This window comes from Nuphar pumila, chromosome 13 (assembly GCF_984573655.1).
Source record: "Nuphar pumila chromosome 13, dmNupPumi1.hap1.1, whole genome shotgun sequence".
NCBI classification, from domain to species: domain Eukaryota; kingdom Viridiplantae; phylum Streptophyta; class Magnoliopsida; order Nymphaeales; family Nymphaeaceae; genus Nuphar; species Nuphar pumila.
This window is the reverse complement of record NC_143261.1, coordinates 101,957,139-101,980,895: the sequence shown is the minus strand read 5'-3', so window position 1 is coordinate 101,980,895 and position 23,757 is coordinate 101,957,139. Positions and strand designations below refer to the sequence as shown.

The 23,757-nt window shown below is 36.5% G+C and overlaps 1 protein-coding gene across 2 annotated transcripts; it reads left to right on the top strand.

Annotated features, from left to right (window-relative positions):
* Positions 1-231: 231 nt before the first annotated feature.
* LOC149819522 (NAD(P)-linked oxidoreductase superfamily protein) lies at positions 232-23,109 on the top strand. 2 transcript variants are annotated; one of them, XM_089985794.1, is made up of 8 exons: positions 232-486; positions 965-1,060; positions 1,415-1,498; positions 2,870-3,030; positions 3,434-3,551; positions 21,779-21,914; positions 22,327-22,508; positions 22,694-23,109. In XM_089985794.1, the coding sequence occupies exons 1-8, from the start codon at positions 274-276 to the stop codon at positions 22,928-22,930; spliced, it is 1,227 nt and encodes a 408-aa protein (XP_089841920.1). In that variant the 5' UTR covers positions 232-273; the 3' UTR covers positions 22,931-23,109. The 2 variants fall into 2 exon arrangements, with proteins under 2 accessions (XP_089841920.1, XP_089841921.1); XM_089985795.1 differs by lacking the exons at positions 965-1,060; positions 1,415-1,498 and having other exon boundaries at positions 247-486.
* Positions 23,110-23,757: the final 648 nt, after the last annotated feature.

The window sequence follows — 23,757 nt, the reverse complement described above, 5'->3', positions numbered from 1 at the left end:
TGTTTTCTTTCTGGTAAACGATACAAAATAAAGTAGTAAGGTAAATTATACAAATAAAGATTTCAATGTTTTAACAGAAGGCCGGAGATTAGGTCTCTGATTTTGGGGTGGTTTCTTCTCCCTGTAATTCTGTAAATATAAAAAGAAAAAAAAAGACCGGGGGGTGGGGCAGGGGCAATTTAGACATTATCTTTCCTATCTTCCGGTATAGAAAGGGAGCCAAGCGGAGGCCACACAAACAAGGGAGTGGAGAGTGGAGAGTGGAGAGAGGTAATGGCTTGCGCTGCGGCAGCGTCTCCTGCACTCTTCTCCAAAAATGACGGAATTGCCCCTCTGAAACGGCGGAAGTCATTCTCGTCCATCGGAACCAGGAGAGGGTCCATGATGGCGGTGCCCGTGAAGGCCAAGCTGGGCCAGACGGCACCGCTGCAGTACAGGAGGCTCGGCGACTCCGACCTTCAGATCAGCGAGGTCACGCTTGGCACGGTACACGCCTTCTTCCTCTTCCTCTTCCTCTTCCTCTTCTTCTTCTTCTTCTCGCTCCTCTTTTTTTTCTGGTTATAAAGAATTGAGCCAAGCGAGGGGCTGTCATCGTCATCTGAGTGGAGCGTTTGAGCGGTTTGGTTCGAGGTGAATCTTTGAGGGTGTTCTCGTCTTTTCGAAAAGACTCGGTTGAAACAAATCGGAGAACCAGTCTGGACATGGAACGGAAAGTCTCAGGGTCCTGATATCAAGTTTCCCGATCCTTCACAACGCCATCCACCGTGCATACTTAACAAACACCTGGAGTTCACACCGATTCGCTTGGGCCTCACGGCTCGGGTGACTGGTTTGCTGCCCACTTGTTGTGAACGTCAATCTTCCTCCCTAAAACCCCACTTCATCTTTTATATAGAAATTCAAAACTACACATAATTTTTCTTTCTCAAATGACTAGCTTCGCGGTTTTTCACCATTCTGGCAGATGACATTTGGGGAGCAGAACACAGAGGACGAGGCCCACGAGTTGCTTAGCTTTGCTTATGAGCGTGGTATTAACATCTTTGATACAGCTGAAGCAGTAAGCACTCCCATTTATGTGATCGATTCCGAGTTTCCTCTACGTTTGCATTACTATAAATGTAATGTGAATCTCTGTTTGGGAGAGGGGATTGGGGATTCACTGAATCTCCTACTCCCATTGTTGTTTAGGAGCCTGGATTTGGGAGATAGGAGTAGAAATGGCCTTTTTCATCTCTCCATTTCAATTACATCCTCCTCGATGTTGACTACTCCATTCCCATGACCCTTTTTTTTTATCTCCACTCCCATCGTCCATTTTCATCTCCAGTTCAACACCGCCTCCCAAACAGAGAAGAGCCTCAAGTTTTTGTTGTTCCACTTTCACCCATTGATGCATCTCATACGTTGGCAGTATCCAATTCCAATGAAGAAGGAAACTCAGGGAAGGACGGATCTTTTCATTGGTAGCTGGTTGAAATCCATGCCCCGTGATAAGGTATCTTCTCTCTAGAGAGAGAGAGAGAGAGAGAGAGAGAGAGTAACAAATGTATATGTCTTGGATCATGTAACAAGTGCGTATGTGTTGGATCATGCTGGATTTGGCACTATATCCAATTTTTTGTAAACTTAGTTCTGACCCAGTACCGGATCTGAATGGATTCTTTTGACAAAAGCCCGAGCCTGAAAACAACTTGGAGTTTGTGTGTAGATCCAGTAAAATTGATTAAGCTTTTTTATTTTTCATTGGAAAGGCGTCTGGGTCGGTTGGACCTGTTTTCGTCCCACATGTGCAAACCTATCCAAATATGGAGAAGGGTTACCCATATTTATAAATATGGGTTAGATCCGGGTTTAGAGCTCTAACCATCTTTTTCTTACAAATCTTACGGGGACTAAAAGAAAAAGGACAATGCATTTCTCTTTTGTTTGGGGTATTTGCCTTTCTAAGGCCTGTCACCTGATGAGAATGGGATTTGTTACATACTTTGGTTCCACTAATGGTGTTACCAAATTTATCGATGGTACAATTTATTTTTAAATTTTTCTTATACATTATTTTTTTGGGGGATATCATAATCCAAGGGAAAAACCCCATCACCGATCGCATATTGGCTGGCCTGCGGTTGGTAAAACACTTGAGGTCCCCCTTGCGCACCGGAGGGTATGCCCCACTTCGACCTTGCAGCAAGGGTTGCTACTTGTGGCTTGGTGATCTTAAGGGGAGACATGAACCCAACAATTGTTAGAAGCTCACTTGTTTCATGAATGACCATTGTTGCTGTAGAAATGGTGTTCTTTTTCGTTTATGAAACAAACATGAGGAAATTGCTACTCATAGTCAATGAGATTGTTTCTTTAATGAAACCACCGTTACTATAGAAATGATCTTTTTCGTTTGTGAAACAAGCATGAGGAAAAAGCCACTCTTGGTCAACGAGGCAACTTTTCTTATTGACTGTTACTTTGGTGAGAAAAAGTTTCTGCATGGTTCTCGCTTGTGACTTTTGTTTTTCACTGTTTTCTTGCTTTGGTGGGGCCCATGCATGGAAAACTCTGATCTTTTTCTCAAGTTTTATATTGTTTTTACTTTTTGTATATTTTTGTGTTTTAGTTTTTTTATGTTATACATTTTTGTATGGGTCGCTCGTAACATTTTACATGGATGCCTGTTTTTTTCACCTGCACAACAAGCAGTTAAATACTTGTTATGAGAAAACATTTTCATGTGAATTCATTTTATATGAGAAATTTCTCACGGGAATGTTTGTCTCCTTGGACGAACTTTTCATGCGTGTTTGGATATTGTAATGGTTCATTTTCTTATGCATTTGAAGATCTTAGTATTATTTGATTTTCCATGTATTAGGTGATTTTGGCTACAAAAGTTTGTGGTTATTCTGAGCGATCAAGCTACATCCGTGAAAATGCAAAGATCCTGCGAGTTGATGCAGCTAACATCAATGAAAGTGTAGAAAAAAGCCTTAAGCGCCTTGGCACAGACTATATTGATTTACTACAGATACACTGGTTGGCCCTCTGTCATTAACATGGGCATTGCATGGCTGCTTTCTGGACATCTCCATATTCATGCCATTGTTGTTTAGTGAAGCAAAATTATTCTAAGCTTTGTACGTTTTCCACCGTTCACCATGTGCACTATTATGGCTGCATTAGCACTCCCATGGTTTCAAATATTAACACATTCTCTTCAATATCTGAGAGTATACCATGATGACTGTTGTGGCTTCATTTGCACGCTATCACATTTTGCCTTCAATTATATTTTTATTGTAGAACTGTTCTCCATAATGAACAAGTTAAAACGTTGAAGTATTGCTTGATGTTTTGTGCCACTATTATTTTTATAGATCTTGCAATTGATATTCACTAATTTTACTGCATTGATCCTATATTATTTGTTTTGTTACAGGCCAGACCGTTATGTCTCTTTGTTTGGTGAATTTTTTTATGACTCCTCAAAATGGAGGCCTAGTGTGCCAATTCTTGAGCAACTGAAAGCATTTCAAAAACTCATCAAGTCAGGCAAGGTAGTTGTTCTATTCTGTATGAGCATATCTATGTCAAGTTCCCTTCTGAGCTATCAAAACATTTGTGGAAAGTAATTAGCAAGAAGGAAAAAATTGGAAATTCATACATTTGGTGTCTTCTTTTTGTAAGGCTATGAGCTCCTTCAAGGATGTTCACTAGATCACCGACAACGGACACTCAAAGAGTTCCACTAAAAGTACCGAAATGAATACTCAAAAGAATCACGAAAGGTTCATACCTATGTCACATGGGTGCGAGTGCGGGGGTGTGGCACTTTCAAAAAACTTGGGTTCGGGGGTGCGGCAAAAATATAAAAAAATCATATATATATATATATAGTCCAAATGAGTGGAGGAAGAGTACTTTGGTGCCTCTACAAACAACAACAACAACAACAACTACGCCTTCATCCCAAAACAATTGGGGTCGGCGATATGAACCAACAAAGAGAATCATTATGGGTCTTCCACATGAATCCTACTCCTCCATTCATTTCTATCAAATGCCATGTCCTTTGGTGCCTCTATATAAGAATAAAGGTGATATACAAGATTGCACAAACTATCGTGGTATAAAACTCATGAGTCATACTATGAAACTTTTTGAGAGGGTGATTGAGTCTAGGTTGAGGAAGGTTGTCATGATATCGGAGAATCAAATTGGTTTTATGCCTGGTAGATCAACTATGGAAGCTATACATCTTCTTAGACAACTTATTGAGAGAAATAGAGAGAGGAACAAAGATTTGCATATGGTTTTTATTGATTTGGAGAATGCATACAATAGAGTACCTAAGGACGTTCTCTGGTGGACAATGATGAAGAAAGGTGCTTCTCTCAAGTACATTAGTATAATTAAGGATATGTATGAAGGAGTAGTAACCAATGTCTGCACTTGTGGAGGGGTGACAACCAATTTTCCTATAACGGTTGGGTTACATCAAGGATCTGCTTTAAGCCCTTTCCTATTTGCTATAGTGATGGATGAGCTTACAAGATCAATTCAAGAAAATGTGTCGTGGTGTATGTTGTTTGCTGATGATATTGTTTTGATTGATGAGTCTAGAGCTGGGGTTAATGCTAAGTTAGAATTATGGAGACAGACATTGGAAGCAAGAGGTTTTAAGTTGAGTAAGAGTAAGACAGAATACATGGAATGTTGGTTTAGTAAGCAACGAAGTAGTGATGGGAGTGTAGTGAAGCTTGGTGAGCAAGAAATACCGGTGGATGATTGTTTCAAATATTTGGGATCTATCATTCAAAAGTATGGAGAAATTGATGAAGATGTAAATCATAGGATAAAGGTTGGGTGGATGAAATGGAAAAGTGCAACTGGAGTGTTGTGCGATCGTAGAATGCCATTGCGGTTGAAGGGAAAGTTTTATAGGACGATTATTAGGCCCGCATTACTATATGGTACGGAATGTTGGGCTGCCAAGAGACATCATATTCAAAAAATGAGTGTAGCTGAGATGGATGTGTGAAAATACAATAAAAGATAAGATTCAGAACGAGGAGATACGTAAGAAGGTAGGCGTTGCACCCATTGAAAATAAGAAGAGAGAGAATCGTTTATGGTGGTTTGGACATATTCGGCGAAGGCCTAATGATGCTCCAGTTAGAAGGATGGAGAAATGTGAAAATATATTAGTTAAAAGAGGTCGGGGTAGGCCTAGGAAGACATGGATGGAGGTGATAGGAAAGGATATGAATGCTTTGAACCTCACCGAGGACATGGCATTGGATAGAAATGATTGGAGGAGAAGGATTCATGTGGAAGACCCAGAATGATTTTTTTTTGGTTCATATCGCCGACCCCAATTGTTTTGGGATGAAGGCGTAGTTGTTGTTGTTGTTGTATATAGTCCAAAAGTTGGACATAAATGACCTTGAGTGCGATGATTGCAACCAGGGTCAGGTTGACCGCATCGGGTGCGGGTGCGGCACCTAGTTGGAGAGTCCCTGTGACATAGGTTCATACACAAATACCCACTAAATGGGTATTCAAGAACAAGAGAGAAAAAATAGTAATTTTATTGATTGTAATCCATACAAAAACACATAAATGAGAGGGGGGAACACCCCATATTTATACACAAAAAGAGGATGATAGGAGAGAGACGTTGGGCTCCCAACAACTCTAATTAGAGCTGTTGGGAGTCCAACGTCTCTTTTGTACTGACTAGTCCAATACAAACTAAATTAAAAAAGTAAAAAGGTAAAAAATCCTATACAAACTAAACTAAAAAATAAAAAGGTAAAAAAACCTAGTCTAGTCATGATACATTATTTTTAACACCCTCCCTCAAACTTACGATTGAATAACCGAAAGCTTGTCCAAGAGAAAGTGAAATCTAGGAGTTGCAAGTGGTTTGGTAAAAAAGTCTGACAATTGATATTATGAAGAAACATAGGGAATATCAATAGTGCCGTCTAGGAATTCCTCTCGTACATAGTGACAATCCATCTCAATGTGTTTGGTTCGTTCGTGGAATGTCTGATTACTGACAATGTAAATAGAACTTTTGTTGTCACAGCATAGTCGTGATGCTCTTTTACTCTGAACACCCATGTCATTCAACAATCTTCTTTGCCAGACCACTTCCATAGTGGTTATAGTCATGACTCTGTACTCTGCTTCAGTTGATGAGAGAGAGACTTTCTGTTGCTTCTTGCACCTCCAAGAAATCAACGATTCACCTAAAAATACACAGAAACCAATAGTTAAGTGTCGGTTATTTGAATCTCCTTCACAGTCCGCATCAGTGTAAGCAATTAAATCTAAGGAGGAAGAAGTAGAAAAGAAAAGTTCTCAAAAAATAAAAGTTTTAATATATCTAATAATGCGTAAAACAACTCTCATATGAACAGTGGTAGGAGCATGCTGAAACTGGATTGCTATGTGGACTGCATGCACAATGTCAGGTCTCGTAATTGAGAGATATGATAGTGTCCCGACAAGTTGTCTGTAAGGTGTTGGATTTTCAAATGATTCTCCATCATCGATCTTCATTTAGACATTTACAACTTCGGGAGTATCAACCTTCTTCTCATCTAAGATACCAGACCTGTTAACAATATTTAGAGCAAACTTAGATTGAGTCAGCAAATAGCCTCTAGAAGAATAAACAACTTTTATACCAAGATTTTTTTTTAAAAAACCCAAATCACTCATTTTAAAATGTGTTTTGAGAAACCTTTTAATGTTTTTAACTCCCTGTCTATCACTTCCAGTGATGATCATGTCGTCTACGTAGAGGAGAAGAATAATAATACCTGTATCAAAAATCTTAACAAACAAAATTGTGTCAGTCAGAAAAGGTTGAAAACCAAAATCAAGCATAACTTGACTAAACTTGTCATATCAAGCCTTTGGTGCTTGTTTAAGGCCATACAAAATCTTATCTAAACAAAGAGTTTTTCCTTTTAGAATAATAATGTCAGGTGGCAGTTCCATATAACTTCTTCAGCCAAGCTTTCATTGATAAACACATGTTTGACATCCATTTGATATATAGGTCATTTCTTTACAGAGGCAAGAGCTACTAAGGTCCTAATTGTGGTCATTCTAGCAACTGGAGCAAAAGGTCTCCTCATAGTCTATTACATACTCTTGAGAATATTTCTTGGTAACTAATCTGACCTCATACCTTTCAAGAGTTTTGTCACTCTTGGTTTTAACTTTATACACCATCGACAACCTATAGGCTTTTTGCTTAGTGGAATATCTTGAATAGTTCAAGTATTCACCTTTTTTAAGGCATTTAATTCCATTGTCATCACTTCTACCCACTCAGGATATTCCTTTGTTGCAACATAGTTGGAATGTTCTATGTAGGAATGTATTAATGCAATATAGACTTGATACTTAGGTGAAAAAGACTTATAGGACACACAATTTTCAGGGATTGTTGACACTTTAGATGACCTTCTTGTTTGTATCTATTCCTATTTTTCATTACTGGTATATTTTTCGAGAGCACATGGATGTTCTAAATTACCACGCCTAGAGTATTGAATACAATCTTGATCATTATGGGATGAATCTTCACTTATCATATCTTTTTTAACTTCTTGTTTTTCATCAATATCACACTCATCAATCTTTGGAACTAAATCCAACAAAAAAAAATACTTATTTATTTCCTTAGTTTTCTCACTTTTAAAAAAGCTTTCCTTTTTAGAAAATGATACATTTCTTGACACATAACTTTTTAGTGTTAAAGTCAAAACATCTGTAACCTTTTTGATAATTGGTATATCTTAGAAAAACACAAGGAATAACACGAGGAGAGATTTTGTCATTTTTGTCACAAAAAATGAAACACTTGCGTCAAAAAACCCTTAACCTAGAGTAATTTGGGAGTTGCTTGAAAAGCTTTTCAATAGGAGATACATTTTTTAAGGAAGAGGATGACATTCTGTTAATAAGATAAACTATAGTTAAAGTGGGTTCAACCCAAAAAACTTTAGGTACTTGATTTGTAATAAGTAAAGTCCTTATTGTTTCTATAATATGCCTATGCTTCCTTTCAGGTAAACCATTTTGTTGAGGGGTATAGGGACATGATCTTTAATGTGTGATACCATATAAATTTAAGTAAGCTTTAAATTCTTTTGATAAAAACTCTCCCCTTGAATCAATGCGAAAGATGACAATATCATTCTTAAATTGATTTTTGACTAGATTATGAAATATCTGAAAGTGTGAGAAAACTTCAGACTTATATTTAAGAAAATAAATCCAAGTGTGTCTTATAAAATCATCCAAAAAAATTACATAATACATAAAGCTACCTTTTGGTATAACAGGTGCAGGTCCCCACACATCCAAATGTATTAACTCAAGTGGTCGAGAAGAAACAAAGGTTCTTTCTTGAAAAGGTAATCTCTTCATTTTACCAAAAATACAATTCACATGTAAAATTTTTAAAATTATAAAAATTTTCCATCTTTGAAAAAAAACTGAATCTTGGATATACTAGGATGACCAAGTTTCTTATGTCATAGATCAAAATCCACTTTCTGATCATTACAACACAATTTATTCTTGGGTATTTCCAAAAAATTCATGTAGTATAAGCCTCATTCTCTGTGACCTTCCCCAATTGGCTTCCCTGACTGACGATCCTGCACTCGACAACCATGAGAGAAGAAGGAAACATTACATCCATGGTTAGATAATTGAGAAACAGATAAAAGATTTAAATTAAGTTTAGGAATATATCTAATTTGTGGAATACAAAATCTTTTTGAGTTTTGAGAGATATTTTCAAAATTTCCTATTCTTTTTATCTCAAGAGATATTCCATCAATGGTGAAAACATTTGACCCACTTGAATTATGACATTCGGATAACATATCATTATTTGGTGTCATATAAAAAAAAGGTACCTGAGTCAAGAAACCAAAGAGATTTACTGGGATCGAAGACACTGAATAAAGAGACCGCAGCTCCAGTGGATGGAGATGCTCCTTTGAGTAGAAGTTGAAGTGCCTCCACTAATTGCGTTAAGAAGATATTTTCAATGGATGATTCACTTGATTCTTGTGGAGGTCCAACAGAGACAACTTTCTTTTCATAGGGATTCTTCAATTTTAGACAATATGTTTTTACATGTCTCGGTTTACGACAATAGTAACAAATAACTTTCTTTCTTTAAAACTCATTTCCTTACTTCTCATCATTTGTTCTTCCATAGTGTGGGGGTTTGTAGGTATGAATATAGTTTTTTGGTCTAGATACGATTATGACCGATTGAGTCATCATCACACTTTGAGATTCTTCTTTTAAGCATATTTTCCTGCATACTCAATTCTTCTATTGTATCTTCTATCGAAAGAACTTTCCCTCGATGAAGAAGAACGAATTTTGTGGATTCAAATTTCGATCTCAATCTATTAATAAATTGGAAAAAATACTCAGTATCTATTTAATTTTGGCAGAGTTATATATCTTCCGGACAATGCCATTTTGGTTCAAGAAGATCCAACTTTTTCCATAATTCAGACAAACTATTATAGTATGTAATGAAATGGTGGTCTTCAACAAATGCACAAATAACTCACAAACAAGTGTCTATTGGAGACATTACAAGCATGACCCTTGAAAGGGTATAAAAGGAAGAACACTTGAAAAATAAATAATACTTTATTAATGAACAAAATGCTTAAGAAGCATGGTAGTTTACATTGAAGGGGTTCACCCCTATATATACAAAAAAGTGGAAGAGAGAGGAGAGCTCATTTTGAGCTTTCCAAAAGAGACGTTAGATTCCAACGTCTCTTAATATAGTTGTTGGACTACAGTCCAACAACATTTATTATTATAGCTGTTGGACTATAGTCCAATAACATTTATTATAGTTGTTGGACCAACAGCTATTTGCACAGTCAAGTTCTAACAGGCACTTGACTGGATCAAATATCTAGTTTCTATTGAACTAGATGCTAAAAAAGAAAATAAAGAAAAATAGAAAAAGAAAATAATAAAAGAAAATATAATAATATTAAATAATATATATATATATTACAGTTTACATTTTAACACTCCCCCTCAAACTTACGGTACAATGAGCGAAAGTTTGTCTAAGAGGAAGTGAAATCTGGGAGCAGCGAGAGGCTTGGTGAAGAAGTCTGCTAATTGATATTCTGATGTAACATATGGCAGATCAATGGTTCCATGTAAGTATTCCTCTCTGACATAGTGACAGTCAATCTCAATGTGTTTAGTGCGCTCATGGAATGTCCGGTTGCTTGCAATGTAGATCGCACTTTTGTTGTCACAACACATCTTTGAAGCTTGTGTTGCTTTAGCTCCCATATCCGCTAGCAATCGTCTGAGCCAAACAACCTCCATAGTGGTGGTTGCCATGGCTCTGTATTCAGCTTCGGTGGAGGAAAGAGAGACTTTCTGCTGCTTCTTGCACCTCCACGAAATTAAGGTTTCACCTAGGAACACACAAAAACCAGTAGTTGAGTGTCTATTATTGGGATCACCTCCCCAGTCAGCATCAGTATATGCAATTAAATTTAATGAAGATGAAGCAGATAAGAAGAGTCCTCGTGAAAGAGAGGATTTTAAGTATCTAATAATACGCAAAATCGCTCCCATGTGCACAGAGGTGGGAGCATGCTGAAACTGACTGACTGTATGAACCACATGAGTTATATCTGGCCTAGTAATGGAAAGATAAGAAAGAGCTCCAACAAGCTGTCTATAAGGAGTAGGATCATCAAGAAGTTCTCCATCATCAATTTTCATTTTAACATTGACAACTTCTGGAGTGTCTACTTTCTTATCATCTGTAATTTCAGACCTGGAAACGATATCAAGAGCAAATTTAGATTGAGATATCAAATACCCCCGAGGGGAATAAGCAACTTCAATGCCTAAAAAATATCTTAATAAACCTAAGTCAGTCATTTCAAAGTGAGTTTTAAGAAGAGATTTGATATTTGCAACTCCCTGTTTGTCGCCTCCGGTGATGATCATATCGTCCACATAGAGAATAAGAATAATGATGCCTGCATCAGATTTCTTAACAAACAAAACAGTGTCAGTTAAACAAGGTTGAAAACCAATATCAAGCATAACATGACTAAATCGGTCATACCAGGCTTTTGGAGCCTGTTTAAGACCATAAAGAGCTTTTTCTAGACGAAGAGCTTTACCCTTAGGGATACTAATACCAGGTGGGGCTTCCATGTATACTTCTTCAATGAGATTCTCATTCAGGAAAGCATTTTTGACATCTAATTGAAAGATAGGTCATGTTCTAATGGAGGCCAAGGCTATTAAAGTTCTAACAGTGGTCATACGGGCCACATGAGCAAATGTTTCTTCATAATCGATGCCATACTCTTGGGCATATCATTTTGCTACTAAACAGGCCTTATATCTTTCCAGTGTCCCATCACTTTTGGTTTTGACTTTGTATACCCACCTGTTAAAATATATATATATATATATATATATATATATATATATATATATATATATATATATATACATATACTTATATATATATACATCCGTATATATATAAGTATATGTATACATATATGTATATATATACATATTCTATTGAAATACCCAATAGGGGTATTCTTGTAATTCTATCAATGTACCTTTTTACTTTTTATTTTTATCTTTTTCCTTTTTCCTTTTTCACTTTTTCCTTTTTTGTTTTTTTATTTTCTTTCTTTAGGATGACCACAAGGGGCCCCAACGGTCAGATTTCTGACCGTTGGAGCTCCCAACGACTACAAGGGAGCCCCCTTGTAGTCTCTTCCTTAGTGTCTCCCTCCTCTATAAATAGAGGAGGTGTTCTCCTTCTCATGTATGAGTTTTATACCCCTCTCTTCCTTTCTTCATTAATGTTCAACTTATGACTTTAAGTCATTTCCATATTTGAGAGTTTTTGTGTGTGCACATTCGGTGTTTGTGTTCTTGGCTCTAGTGGTCACTCTTAAAGAGTGACATTTGCTCTATTGGTGCTTTCGCCCTTTTTCATTACATGGTATCAGAGCTCGGTTGGTGATTGGCCTTTTCTTTGGAACGCGTGACTCATTTATTTTGAAGAAAGGAAGGACTTGTTGGTGCCGATGGAACGTGACTCTAAAGTGGAGCTTTCTTTTAAGCTAAATGGGTCCAACTATCTCATGTGGGCCTCCGCGATGGAAAATCATCTTAGAGGTAAGAAACTTTGGGGTTTTGTTATGGGAACTACTCCCGAACCCTCTCTTGTTCTCACCAAGATCGAAAATGAAGTTGAAAAGGCTTTAGATGGTGATGAGCGCATCAAAGCTATTAATGATCATCAATCCAAAATTGAGGATTGGGAAACTAACCATGCCAAAATCTTGGCATGGTTTATGAACAATGTTGACCTTAAAAATTATGCTAATATAGCCAAATTTAGAAGGGCCAATGAGGCTTGGTTTTTCCTTAAGGGTATGTATACCCAAAAGGATCTTGCTCGACAATTTTTTTGTCAAGAAAAAATTCATTCCACCAAACAAATGGACATGAGTGTCCGGGACTATTTTAGCTCTTTAACTCCCCTTTGGGATGAACTTGCTCTTCTTGAGCCTAAGTGGGTGGCTCCGGAAGATATTGAATTAAGAAGGGAACAAATTGAGAAAGAACATTTCTTTCAATTTCTTCATGGTCTTCGCCCGGAGTTTGAACAAGTAAGGGCATCTCTTCTTCATAGAAGCAAAGCCTTACTTATTGAAGATGCCCTTGCCAAGATATGTCAAGAAGAAACTCGACTTGGCTTAAGCATCAAGAGTGATGAAGTTTTGGCTGTTACTAGGCCCGGATCAAATGTTAAAGCGTATAGACCTCCCCATTTTAACAAAAATAATAATGGGCCTAGAAGGAGAATAATATGCCATTATTGTAATGAACCGGGTCACATTAGACCGGTTTGTCCAAAACTCAAAGGAAAGGTTGCCGCGGTTGGGGAAACATCTCCAAAGAAGGAAGAATGTACCAAAGAAGGAGATATCAAAGAAACTCTAAATCACATCTCCGAAGTTCTTCAACATCTTCTCAAGACTTCTCCTTCAACATCCGGGGCCGCCATTGCCTACTCTTCATCACCTCCAGGTATGTGGATACTAGACTCCGGTACTTCTTTTCATATGACATCTCATAAAAATTCTCTTTCAAATATTTTTTCCGAACCTATATCTTCTTGTGTGTCAACGGCCGATGGTACATCACTAAGCATTGAAAGTATTGGATCAGTTGATTTTAAATATTTTTTTGTTCCTAAAGTAAGAATCGTTCCTAAAATAAATTTAAATCTTTTTTCCGTATCTCAAATCACCGATCATGGATGCCAAGTCTCTTTCTCACCTAAGGATTGCACCGTGCAGGATCTCCAGTCAGGGAAGCTGATTGGGCAAGGCCATAGAAGGGGTGACCTCTACTTTATGGATTTTTTGACTCTTCCATCTAAGCCGTTGTGCAATCTTGTAAAAGACAAAAGTATTGGAATATGGCATGAGAGACTTGGCCATCCAAATTTTGTAAAAATGTCTCTTTTTCCGTTTTTGAACAATACTTGTAAAGACAATCACATGACTTGTAAAGATTGCATTTTTGGGAAATCTAAAGCTATTCCATTTCCACAAAGAAGTTACTTTACTACTCGGCCATTTGAACTTATTCATTCCGATGTGTGGGGACCCTCCCCTATTTTGTCTAAAGGAGGTTTTTCGTATTATGTGGTATTTATTGATGATTTTACTCGATTCACGTGGATTTACTTCCTAAGTCGCAAATCCGAAGTTTTCTCCTTTTTTAAAGAATTTCATGCCATAGTCAAAAACCAATTTTTAGGAAATCTATCTATTCTTAGATCTGATTCGGGAGGCGAATATATGTCCAATGATTTTCAAAACTATTTGAAAGAAAATGGGATTTTTCACCAACGTTCTTGCCCCAACACTCCGCAACAAAACGAACTTGCGGAAAGAAAGCATAGGCACATAATAGAGACCACAAGAACGTTGTTAATCTCAAGACACATTCCAAAATCCTTTTGGGCCGAAGCGGTTCTAACCTCTACATATCTTATCAATATAACCCCTTCGTCCTCCTTGAAAAATCTTTCTCCATTTGAAAAACTTTACAATATGTCTTCCGATTATAAAAGACTAAGAATTTTTGGATGTAAATGTTTTGTTTTAACTCACAAGAATGATAAACTTTCCCCTAGGGCTATTGAATGTATTTCTTTAGGATATGGCGAAAAATAAAAAGGATATCGATGTTTTGACATACTTAAAAACAAGCTTTATATCTCTAAAGATGTCACATTCCTTGAAGAGGAAAGTGGTTTTTCGCACCAACCGAATGAAAATATTGATTATTAATTCTTATTTGACTTATTGCCTAAAGAAAACATCATAGATGATCATATTGATCTTAATGAATCCCTTAGTGAAGATCTTGTTGAACATCCAAGCGATGATCAAAACTTAGAAGAAAATGTTTCAAGACAAATTCAAGTCTACTCTAGAAGGAATGAAAGGAATCTACCTTGTACCCTTGAAAATTTTTCCCAAAATGAGTCCATCGAAGAGACTTCTCAAAGAAGATCAAATCGGATTCCTAAAATGCCAAATAGATTTGTTTCTTATGATTCTTTTTTGCCTAACTTTCGGGCATGCCTACTTGCTCTTCACTCTTTTCATGAACCATCTCATTACAATGATGCTAAGCAATATGCTCATTAGAATGAAGCTATGCAACTTGAACTTAATGCTCTTAAAAAGGCTCAAACTTGGGAAATCATTGATCCTCCCAATGGCAAGAAACCCATTGGATGTAGGTGGGTGTTTAAAGTAAAAACTAAGAGTGATGGTTCATTGGAAAGATATAAGGCTAGGTTGGTAGCCAAGGGATATGCCCAAGAGTATGGGGTAGATTATGATAAAATCTTTGCCCCCGTTGCTCGAATGACGAGTGTTCGAGCCCTTATTGCTATAGCTGCAGTTAAAAAATGGCCAATTTTTCAACTTGATGTCAAAAATGCCTTTTTGAATGGTAATTTAAATGAAGAAGTGTATATGGAACCTCCTCCAGGTATGGATTTAAATGGAAAAATTTTGAAGTTAAAAAAGGCTTTATATGGTCTTAAGCAAGCACCTAAAGCTTGGTATGATAGGTTTAGTAACGTATTAATAAATTTAGGATTTTCTTCTTGTTATACTGACACTGCTCTTTTTGTTAAGAGGACAGGTGACTCCATTATTATGCTTCTGCTGTATGTTGATGATATGATCATTACTGGGAATGACAGAAAGGGAGTAAATGATGTAAAGTCCATGTTAAAAGAAACTTTTGATATGTCTGACCTTGGTTATTTGAGATATTTTTTAGGGATTGAAGTGGCTTATTCTCCGCGAGGATACATCCTATCTCAGATGAAATTAGCTGCAGAAATTTGTGCCAAATCAGGAATATCTGATGAAAAGAAAGTCGAGACTCCCGAAGTCATTAATGCAAAACTGAGACTTGAAGATGGTGTTCTTCTTGAGGATCCAACTCCCTACCGTCAATTAATCGGATCTCTCACCTATCTATCCATCACACGTCCAGACATAGCTCATGCGGTTCATGCAGTAAGCCAGTTTCAGCATGCACCTACTTCGGTTCATATGGCAGCCGTATTAAGAATTGTCAGATATATCAAAAATACTATATCAAAGGGACTCTTTTTATCCTCTTCCTTCTCTCTTGACTTAACTGCTTTTACTGATGCTGACTGGGGAGAAAATCCCAATGATCGTATCTCAATAACGGGTCTTTGTATTTTTTTAGGTGAATCTCTAATTTCGTGGAGATGCAAGAAGCAGCAGAAGGTTTCACTGTCATCCACTGAAGCTGAATATCGGGCCATGGCAATGACAACTATGGAAATCGTATGGCTCAGAAGTCTCCTTGCTGACATGGGCGTCCCCATTTCCACTCCCACCAAGCTCTGCTGTGACAACAAAAGTGCGATTTACATTGCTAGTAATCACACATTTCATGAGCGGACCAAGCATATTGAAATGGACTGCCATTATGTTCGAGATGAATACCTCAGAGGGACTATCTCATTACCATATGTTACTTCAGAGCATCAACTAGCTGACTTTTTCACCAAGGCGCTCCCAACTCCACGATTCATGTTTCTCCTTAGCAAACTTTCGGTCTTCTCCCCGTAAAGTTTGAGGGGGCGTGTTAAAATATATATATATATATATATATATATATATATATATATATATATATATATATATATATATATATATATATATATACATATACTTATATATATACATCCGTATATATATAAGTATATGTATACATATATGTATATATATACATATTCTATTGAAATACCCGATAGGGGTATTCTTGTAATTCTGCCAATGTACCTTTTTACTTTTTATTTTTATCTTTTTCCTTTTTCCTTCTTCACTTTTTTCTTTTTTGTTTTTTTATTTTCTTTCTTTAGGATGACCACAAGGGGCCCCACTCTTGTAGTCGTTGGGGCCCCAACGGTCATATTTCTGACCGTTGGAGCTCCCAACGACTACAAGGGAGCCCCCTTGTAGTCTCTTCCTTAGTGCCTCCCTCCTCTATAAATAGAGGAGGTGTTCTCCTTCTCATGTATGGGTTTTATACCCCTCTCTTCCTTTCTTCATTAATGTTCAACTTATGACTTTAAGTCATTTCCATATTTGAGAGTTTTTGTGTGTGCACATTCGGTGTTTGTGTTCTTGGCTCTAGTGGTCACTCTTAAAGAGTGACATTTGCTCTATTGGTGCTTCCGCCCTTTTTCATTATACCACCTACAACCTATAGGTTTCTTACCCGGAGGAATATCTTGTATCGTCCAAGTATTGGTCTTTTCTAGTGCATCCAATTCTATTTTCATGGCTTCTATCCATTCTATATGATTTTTTGCTTGAGAATAGGATGATGGTTCAACATATGATTGTATTAATGTAATTGCGGCCCTATACGTGGGTGAAAAAGATTCATAAGACACAAATTTTTCTAGAGGTTTAGAGATTCTAGACGTTCTTCTAGGTGAGACTTCAGAGTATTTTTGTAATGCACATGGAAGATTTTGCTCTCTACGTCTTGAATATTGTAGACTAACATCCCTATGGATTTGCTCTTCATTATCATCATTTTCAACAACAATAGGACTTTGATCATTGTCAAGGTCACATCCAACATCACATTCATTGGATTTTGAAGTTGGATCAATTAAAAACGAGTATTCAGTGACATCCTTGGATTTTTCAAATTCAAAGAAGCTTTCTTTTTCCAAAAAAGATACATTTCTTGACACATATAATTTGTCATTTTGAAAATCGAAACACCTGTAGCCTTTTTTATTATCAACATATCCTAAAAAGGCACATGGGATTGCACGAGGAGAGAGTCATTTCTGTTGGTGAAAACAAAACATTTGCATCCAAAGACTCTTAATCTAGAATAATCTGGAGTTAAATTAACAAGCTTTTCTATTGGAGTTGTATTATTTAATGAGGAAGATGGCATCCTATTAATGAGGTAGGTGGCAGTTAGGACCGCTTCAGCCCAAAAAGTTTTTGGAACTTGATTTGCAATTAGCAATGTCCTAGTAGTTTCCATAATGTGCCGATGTTTGCGTTCGGCTAGGCCATTCTGTTGTGGAGTGTGTGGACATGATCTTTGATGTGTAATACCATATAAATTGAGATAGTCTTTGAATTCGTTGGACATAAATTATCTCCCTGAATCAGTGCGAAAAACAGAAATATCATTTTGAAACTTATTTTTAACCATTTTATGAAATATTTGGAAGTTAGCAAAGACATCAGATTTATGTTTAAGAAAATAAATCCAAGTATGTCTAGAAAAGTCATCAACAAAAATGACATAATATGTATAACCACCTTTGGAAATAACTGGTGCGGGGCCCCAAACATCCGAATGTATTAACTCAAGTGGTCGTGAGGAAACAAAAGTTCTACTAAGAAATGGTAACCTTTTCATTTTGTCAAGAATGCAGTCTTTGCAAGAAAATTTTTTAGAATTACAAAATTTTTCCAAACTTGGAAAATATTGAATTTTAGACATATGAGGATGGCCAAGCCTTTTGTGCCATAAATCCAATTCTAATTTCTGAATATTATAACAAAATGCATTCTTGGGTAATTCCAAAAAGTCCATGTAATAAAGTTCTCCTTCTCTGTGGCCTTCCCCAATCAGGTTCCCTGACTGGCGATCCTGTACCCAACAACCATGAGAAGAGAAGGAGATATTACATCCATAATCAGATATTTGCGAGACAGATAAGAGATTCAAATTAAGTTTAGGGATATATCTAACTTCTGGGATAAAAAATCTTTTGGATTTTTGAAGATTTTCAAAACTTCCTATTCCTTTTACTTCAAGAGATGTGCCATCGGCTGTAAAAACCTTTGACACACTTGAGTTATTTTTAAGACATTCAGATAGACTATTAACATTTGGGGTCATATGAAAAGAAGCACCAGAATCTAAAAGCCAAGGAAAGTTACCTGGACCGGAGAAAGATGCAACTGCCGCTCCAGTTGAGGCTTCGGTTGAGGAGGATACCCCTTTGAGAAGAGGTTGAAGGATTTCCATCAGTTGAGCCATAGACACAGGTGCGTCTTGATCTTTTGACTCAGATTCAACAGATGCAACTCTTTTTTCTTCTCTTCTTTTTAACTTTGGACATTGAGGCCTATAGTGCCCCGGTTCATGACAATGATGACAAATAACTTTTCTTTTATCAAAGTCACCGTTTTGCCTTCCAAATTGAGGCTGCTTGTAAGTACGAGTATGATTCCCCGGTCTAGATACAGCAAAAACGGAGTCATCATCAACTTTTGGAGTACTTTTTCTAAGTCTATTTTCCTCCATAGTGAGCTCTTCTATAGTATCAACAATAGAAGGAATTTTTCCACGATGTAAAAGGGCCGATTTGGTGGATTCAAACTCCGGCTTTAGACCATTCACAAATTGATAGAAATGTTCCATATCGAGTTGCTTTTGGCGAAGCTCGATGTCTTCGGCACAATGCCATTTGGGCTCAAGAAGAGCCAACTCTTCCCAAAGTTCAGACAACTCATTATAATATTCTCGAATAGTTTTATCTTTTTGAGTCATTGTCCGAACTTTATCTTGTAAATTGCATACATGTGCAATATCTTTAAGGGAATACATGTTTTTGAGGTATTCCCAAGCCTTATCTGCATGCTCAAACTTAGCTAGACTAAAGCATTTTTTAATGTCTATGCTATTGATGAGCCATGACATAATTTTTGCATGCCCTATCCTCCATTCTTTCCATTTCTTTTCATAAGTGGCTAACGCCTTACTCTTCTCTTCTTCCGTTAGAGGAACCTCTTTATCACCCTCTTTCTTGGTAAGAGATAGTTTAGGTTCCAAATCGGAACCATCCACTATACCCCATAAACCTTTTCCCCAAATGTGGTGCTTCATAATCGAAGCCCACATTACATAGTTAGTATCATTTAGCTTCATAGGAATGATGGTGATCTTATCATTGTCATCCATCTTTTACAAGGGTAAGAGAGGAATAAATAGGAGGAGAGAGAGAGAAAAATAAAAAGAAAAGAAAAAGAGTAGACAAAGGAATAAGAGAGGATACAAAACCAAAATTTTTTGTAGCACAAGTTTGCCTTTCTTCAAACAAATCTTCTTGAGTCAAGAACAAGGTGATGAAACACCTTTTGTAAATGTGGCACGGAAATCGAGGCAGAAGTACTTCAAGATCTAAGGATTTCGTAGCTCTGATACCATGTAATGAAATGGTGGTCTTCAACAAATGCACAAATAACTCACAAACAAGTGTCTACAAGCATGACCCTTGAAAGGGTATAAAAGGAAGAACACTTGAAAAATAAATAATACTTTATTCATGAACAAAATGCTTAAGAAGCATGGTAGTTTACATTGAAGGGGTTCACCCCTATATATACAAAAAAGTGGAAGAGAGAGCTCTCCAAAAGAGACGTTGGATTCCAACATCTCTTAATATAGCTGTTGGACTACAGTCCAACAACATTTATTATTATAGCTGTTGGACTATAGTCCAACAACATTTATTATAGCTGTTGGACTACAGTCCAACAGCTATTTGCACAGTCAAGTTCCAATAGGAACTTGACTGGATCAAATATCTAGTTTCTATTGAACTAGATGCTAAAAAAGAAAATAAAAAATAATAGAAAAAAAATAATAAAAGAAAATATAATAATATTAAATAATATATATATATATATATTACAGTTTACATTTTAACATAGTATTCTCTAATGTTTTTGTCTCCTTGAACCATATTTCGTACCTTATCTTGTAAATTGTACACATGTGCAATATCTTTAAGAGAGTACATCCTCTTAAGATAATCCCATGCATTATTTGCATGTTCAAATTTTGCAAGGCTTGAACACTTCTTGATGTCGATGCTATTAATGAGCCAAAACATAATCTTGTCATGTCCCATTCTCCATTCCTTTTACTTTCTCTCGTAAGTGATTATAACCTTATTTTTCTCAACCTCTGTAAGAGATATGTCTTTCTCACCTTCTACTTTGGTAAGGATTAGTTTGGGTTCCGGATCAGTCTCATCCACTAATCCCCACAACCTTTTTTTTCATATAAGGTGCTTCATAATTGAAGCTCATATTACATAGTTAGAGTCGTTGAGCTTAATGAGTTTTATGGTGGCATTATCATTGTCATCTATTTTACAAGGCTTGAGAAAGAAAGAAAAAAAAAAGAATAGAGAAGGAGAAGATAAAAGAAAAGAGTTACGATGGAAGTCACGAGCACTTTACCGCCACTCAAATGCCATCAATCACGAACACTTCGAATGGAAAATATAAGAGAGCTCCAACACTTTCAAATTTGGAGTGGCACACTTCCCAATGTTTCAAACACAAATTTTAGCTTGATCACCGAGCTCTGATATCATGTAAGATTATGAGCTCCTTCAAGGATGTTCACTAGATTACTAACAATGGACACTCAAAGAGTTCCACTAAAAGTACTGAAATAAATACTAAAAATAATCAAGAAAAGTTCATACACAAGTACCCACTAAATGTGTATTCAAGAACAAGAGAGAAAAAATAGTAATTTTATTGATTGTAATCCACACAAAAAACACATAATTGAGAGGGGGAATGCCCCATATTTATACACAAAAAGAGGATGAGAGGAGAGAGTCATTGGGCTCCCAACGGCTCTAAATAGAGCTGTTGGGAGCCCAACGACTCTTTTGTATTGACTAGTCAAAGGTTTGACTAGTCCAATACAAACTAAACTAAAAAAGTAAAAAGGTAAAAAATCCTATACAAACTAAACTAAAAAATAAAAAGGTAAAAAATCCTAGTCTAGTTATGATACATTATTTTTCACACTTTTCTGTTTTGTTTTATTAACAAAACAGCTGCAACTACAATTTGACCTAACTTGATACAGAATATTCAGAATTTTTCTCCTATCATTTCAAATTCTTTGATCTTTTTTATGAATGTATTTTTTGTTAACCAAAATTCTTTGTTTTCCTGTAGATGCAAACTATTTCTAGGCATCTTTAAGATCTTGATAGGCCTTCAAAACTCTAGTGTACCTTGATTTCTTATCCTTGATATGTTGTAAACCTCAGGTGCGATACATCGGAGTTTCTAATGAAACTTCTTATGGGGTCATGGAATTCGTTCATGCTTCAAAGACAGAAGGGCTGCCTAAAATTATCAGTATCCAAAATAGTTACAGTCTGTTAGCTAGATGCAAATTCGAAAGTAAGCTATATTGTGTTTTGTTGCATTTAAAGTTTGTTGTGGATAGCTTATTATATAATGGTTTCAACTCAATCACCGGATGTATTTTAATTTTCTCTCTCCTTCTCATCTCCACCATCTTTCTAAACCTTTTCCAATATCAGTCGTTGAATTGTGTACATTTGAATTTTGCAATGTCTAAATTAGTTTTGGGCTTCCCAAAGCTGCTCTTTTATGCATCAGTATTAATTCTGAACCACCATGATTGGTGCTAAAAATAATGCATGTTACTTGATATGTTAAATTTATAGTTACTATTTAAATATGCATATTTTTTACCTTTTCTCATAATTTTTGTGCTGTTTTCAATTATGAGAATTAATAGGAAGTACTCCAATAGTTTACTGATGTGGAATCTGTTTGATCAATGCAGTTGATCTGGTTGAAGTATGCCATCCAAACAACTGTAACATCGGCTTGCTTGCATATTCTCCATTGGGTGGTGGAACTCTGTCCGGAAAATACTTAGATATCAGCTCAGAAGCAGCAAGAAAAGGCAGCAGACTAAACCTTTTCCCAGGATACATGGAGAGATACAATAGTTCCCTTGCAAAGGTTAGATAAATTGATGCAATCTTTTGTACTCAATCTACCTGTAGTTGGTTCTTGCTGCAGCCTACATGCCACAGCACTCTTACATCCTAAGTGGTTATGTTTTTGGACATACCGGATCTAAGTGAACCATGCATTTTGTTGCTTTTATAATCTGCTATCTGGTTAACTTGATTCATTATTTTCAGGAAGCAACTGAACTATATGTCCAATTGGCTAACAAACACGGCGTTACCCCTGTTCAACTTGCACTTGCATTTGTACGTGATCGGCCGTTTGTCACCAGCTCCATAATTGGTGCTACATCTTTGGAGCAGCTCAAAGAAGACCTGAATGTGTATGACCTACCACGTCCTTTACCTGCTGAAGTAATGTCAGGGGTTGAAGATATATTCAAAAGATACAAAGATCCATCAATTATGTAAGCATTGTTTATTCGTTTCTTGTGTCTCATCCATTTAAGAAATGCCTCAAATGCATTATTTCATAATAATCTGTTGTATGGAATTCAAAATCGTAGGAACTGTATGATTCTGACGAATTTGTGCTACATTTGCTAATCATTTGCTGAAATAGATTCAGCACATTTCATGGTTAGAAGAAATTTTTAGAATTGATAATAACCTTGCTGATGAGATTTGGCAATTTCCGAAGGGAAGTCCCAAAGCCCCACGTCTTATGGCAGCTGAAATGAGCCAAGTTCTTGATGCCAATTAATATTGCAAGGAAATACAAAAACAATTTAACAATCATTATGCAGTGAAAACGCCTTGCCAAAGCATTTCCCATTTTCTTTATCCAATAACCAGAGAGAGGGAGAGACCAGAGTTACCAAAAGCTTCTTAGGTAGGTGGGAAGCTCGCTTCCCGGAAACTCGCTTCGAAAGTGTGATACTCCTTGCTTCGGAAACTTCATGGGAATATTGATTCCCCCACGCTTCTTCTATGCTTTCCATGCACATGGTCTATGCTTCCTATATGCTTTTCTCACCTTTCTTTTCATGTTTTTCATGTATTTTCTCTCACGTTCACTCACTTTTCATGTACTTTCTTTAAATTAGTAACCATCATTGTTAGATTTTAACAAAAAATTAACTCTTTTACTGAAAAATCATGAAATATAAGAATGATCAATTTTATTTTAGTTTTTATTTGTTTCTTGTTTGATTCCTATTCAATTACCATATTGCTTCATTTTTTTTAATATTTTGCTTTTAAATTGATACTTTGCTTCCCACTTTCGCTTCCCGTAT

Coding starts and splice junctions, on each gene's coding strand:
- LOC149819522 (XM_089985794.1), top strand. CDS start 274: ATGGCTTGCGCTGCGGCAGCGTCTCCTGCACTCTTCTCCAAAAATGAC. Junction 3,031..3,433: donor GATTTACTACAGATACACTG/GTTGGCCCTCTG, acceptor GTTTTGTTACAG/GCCAGACCGTTATGTCTCTT. Junction 21,915..22,326: donor AGCTAGATGCAAATTCGAAA/GTAAGCTATATT, acceptor TGATCAATGCAG/TTGATCTGGTTGAAGTATGC.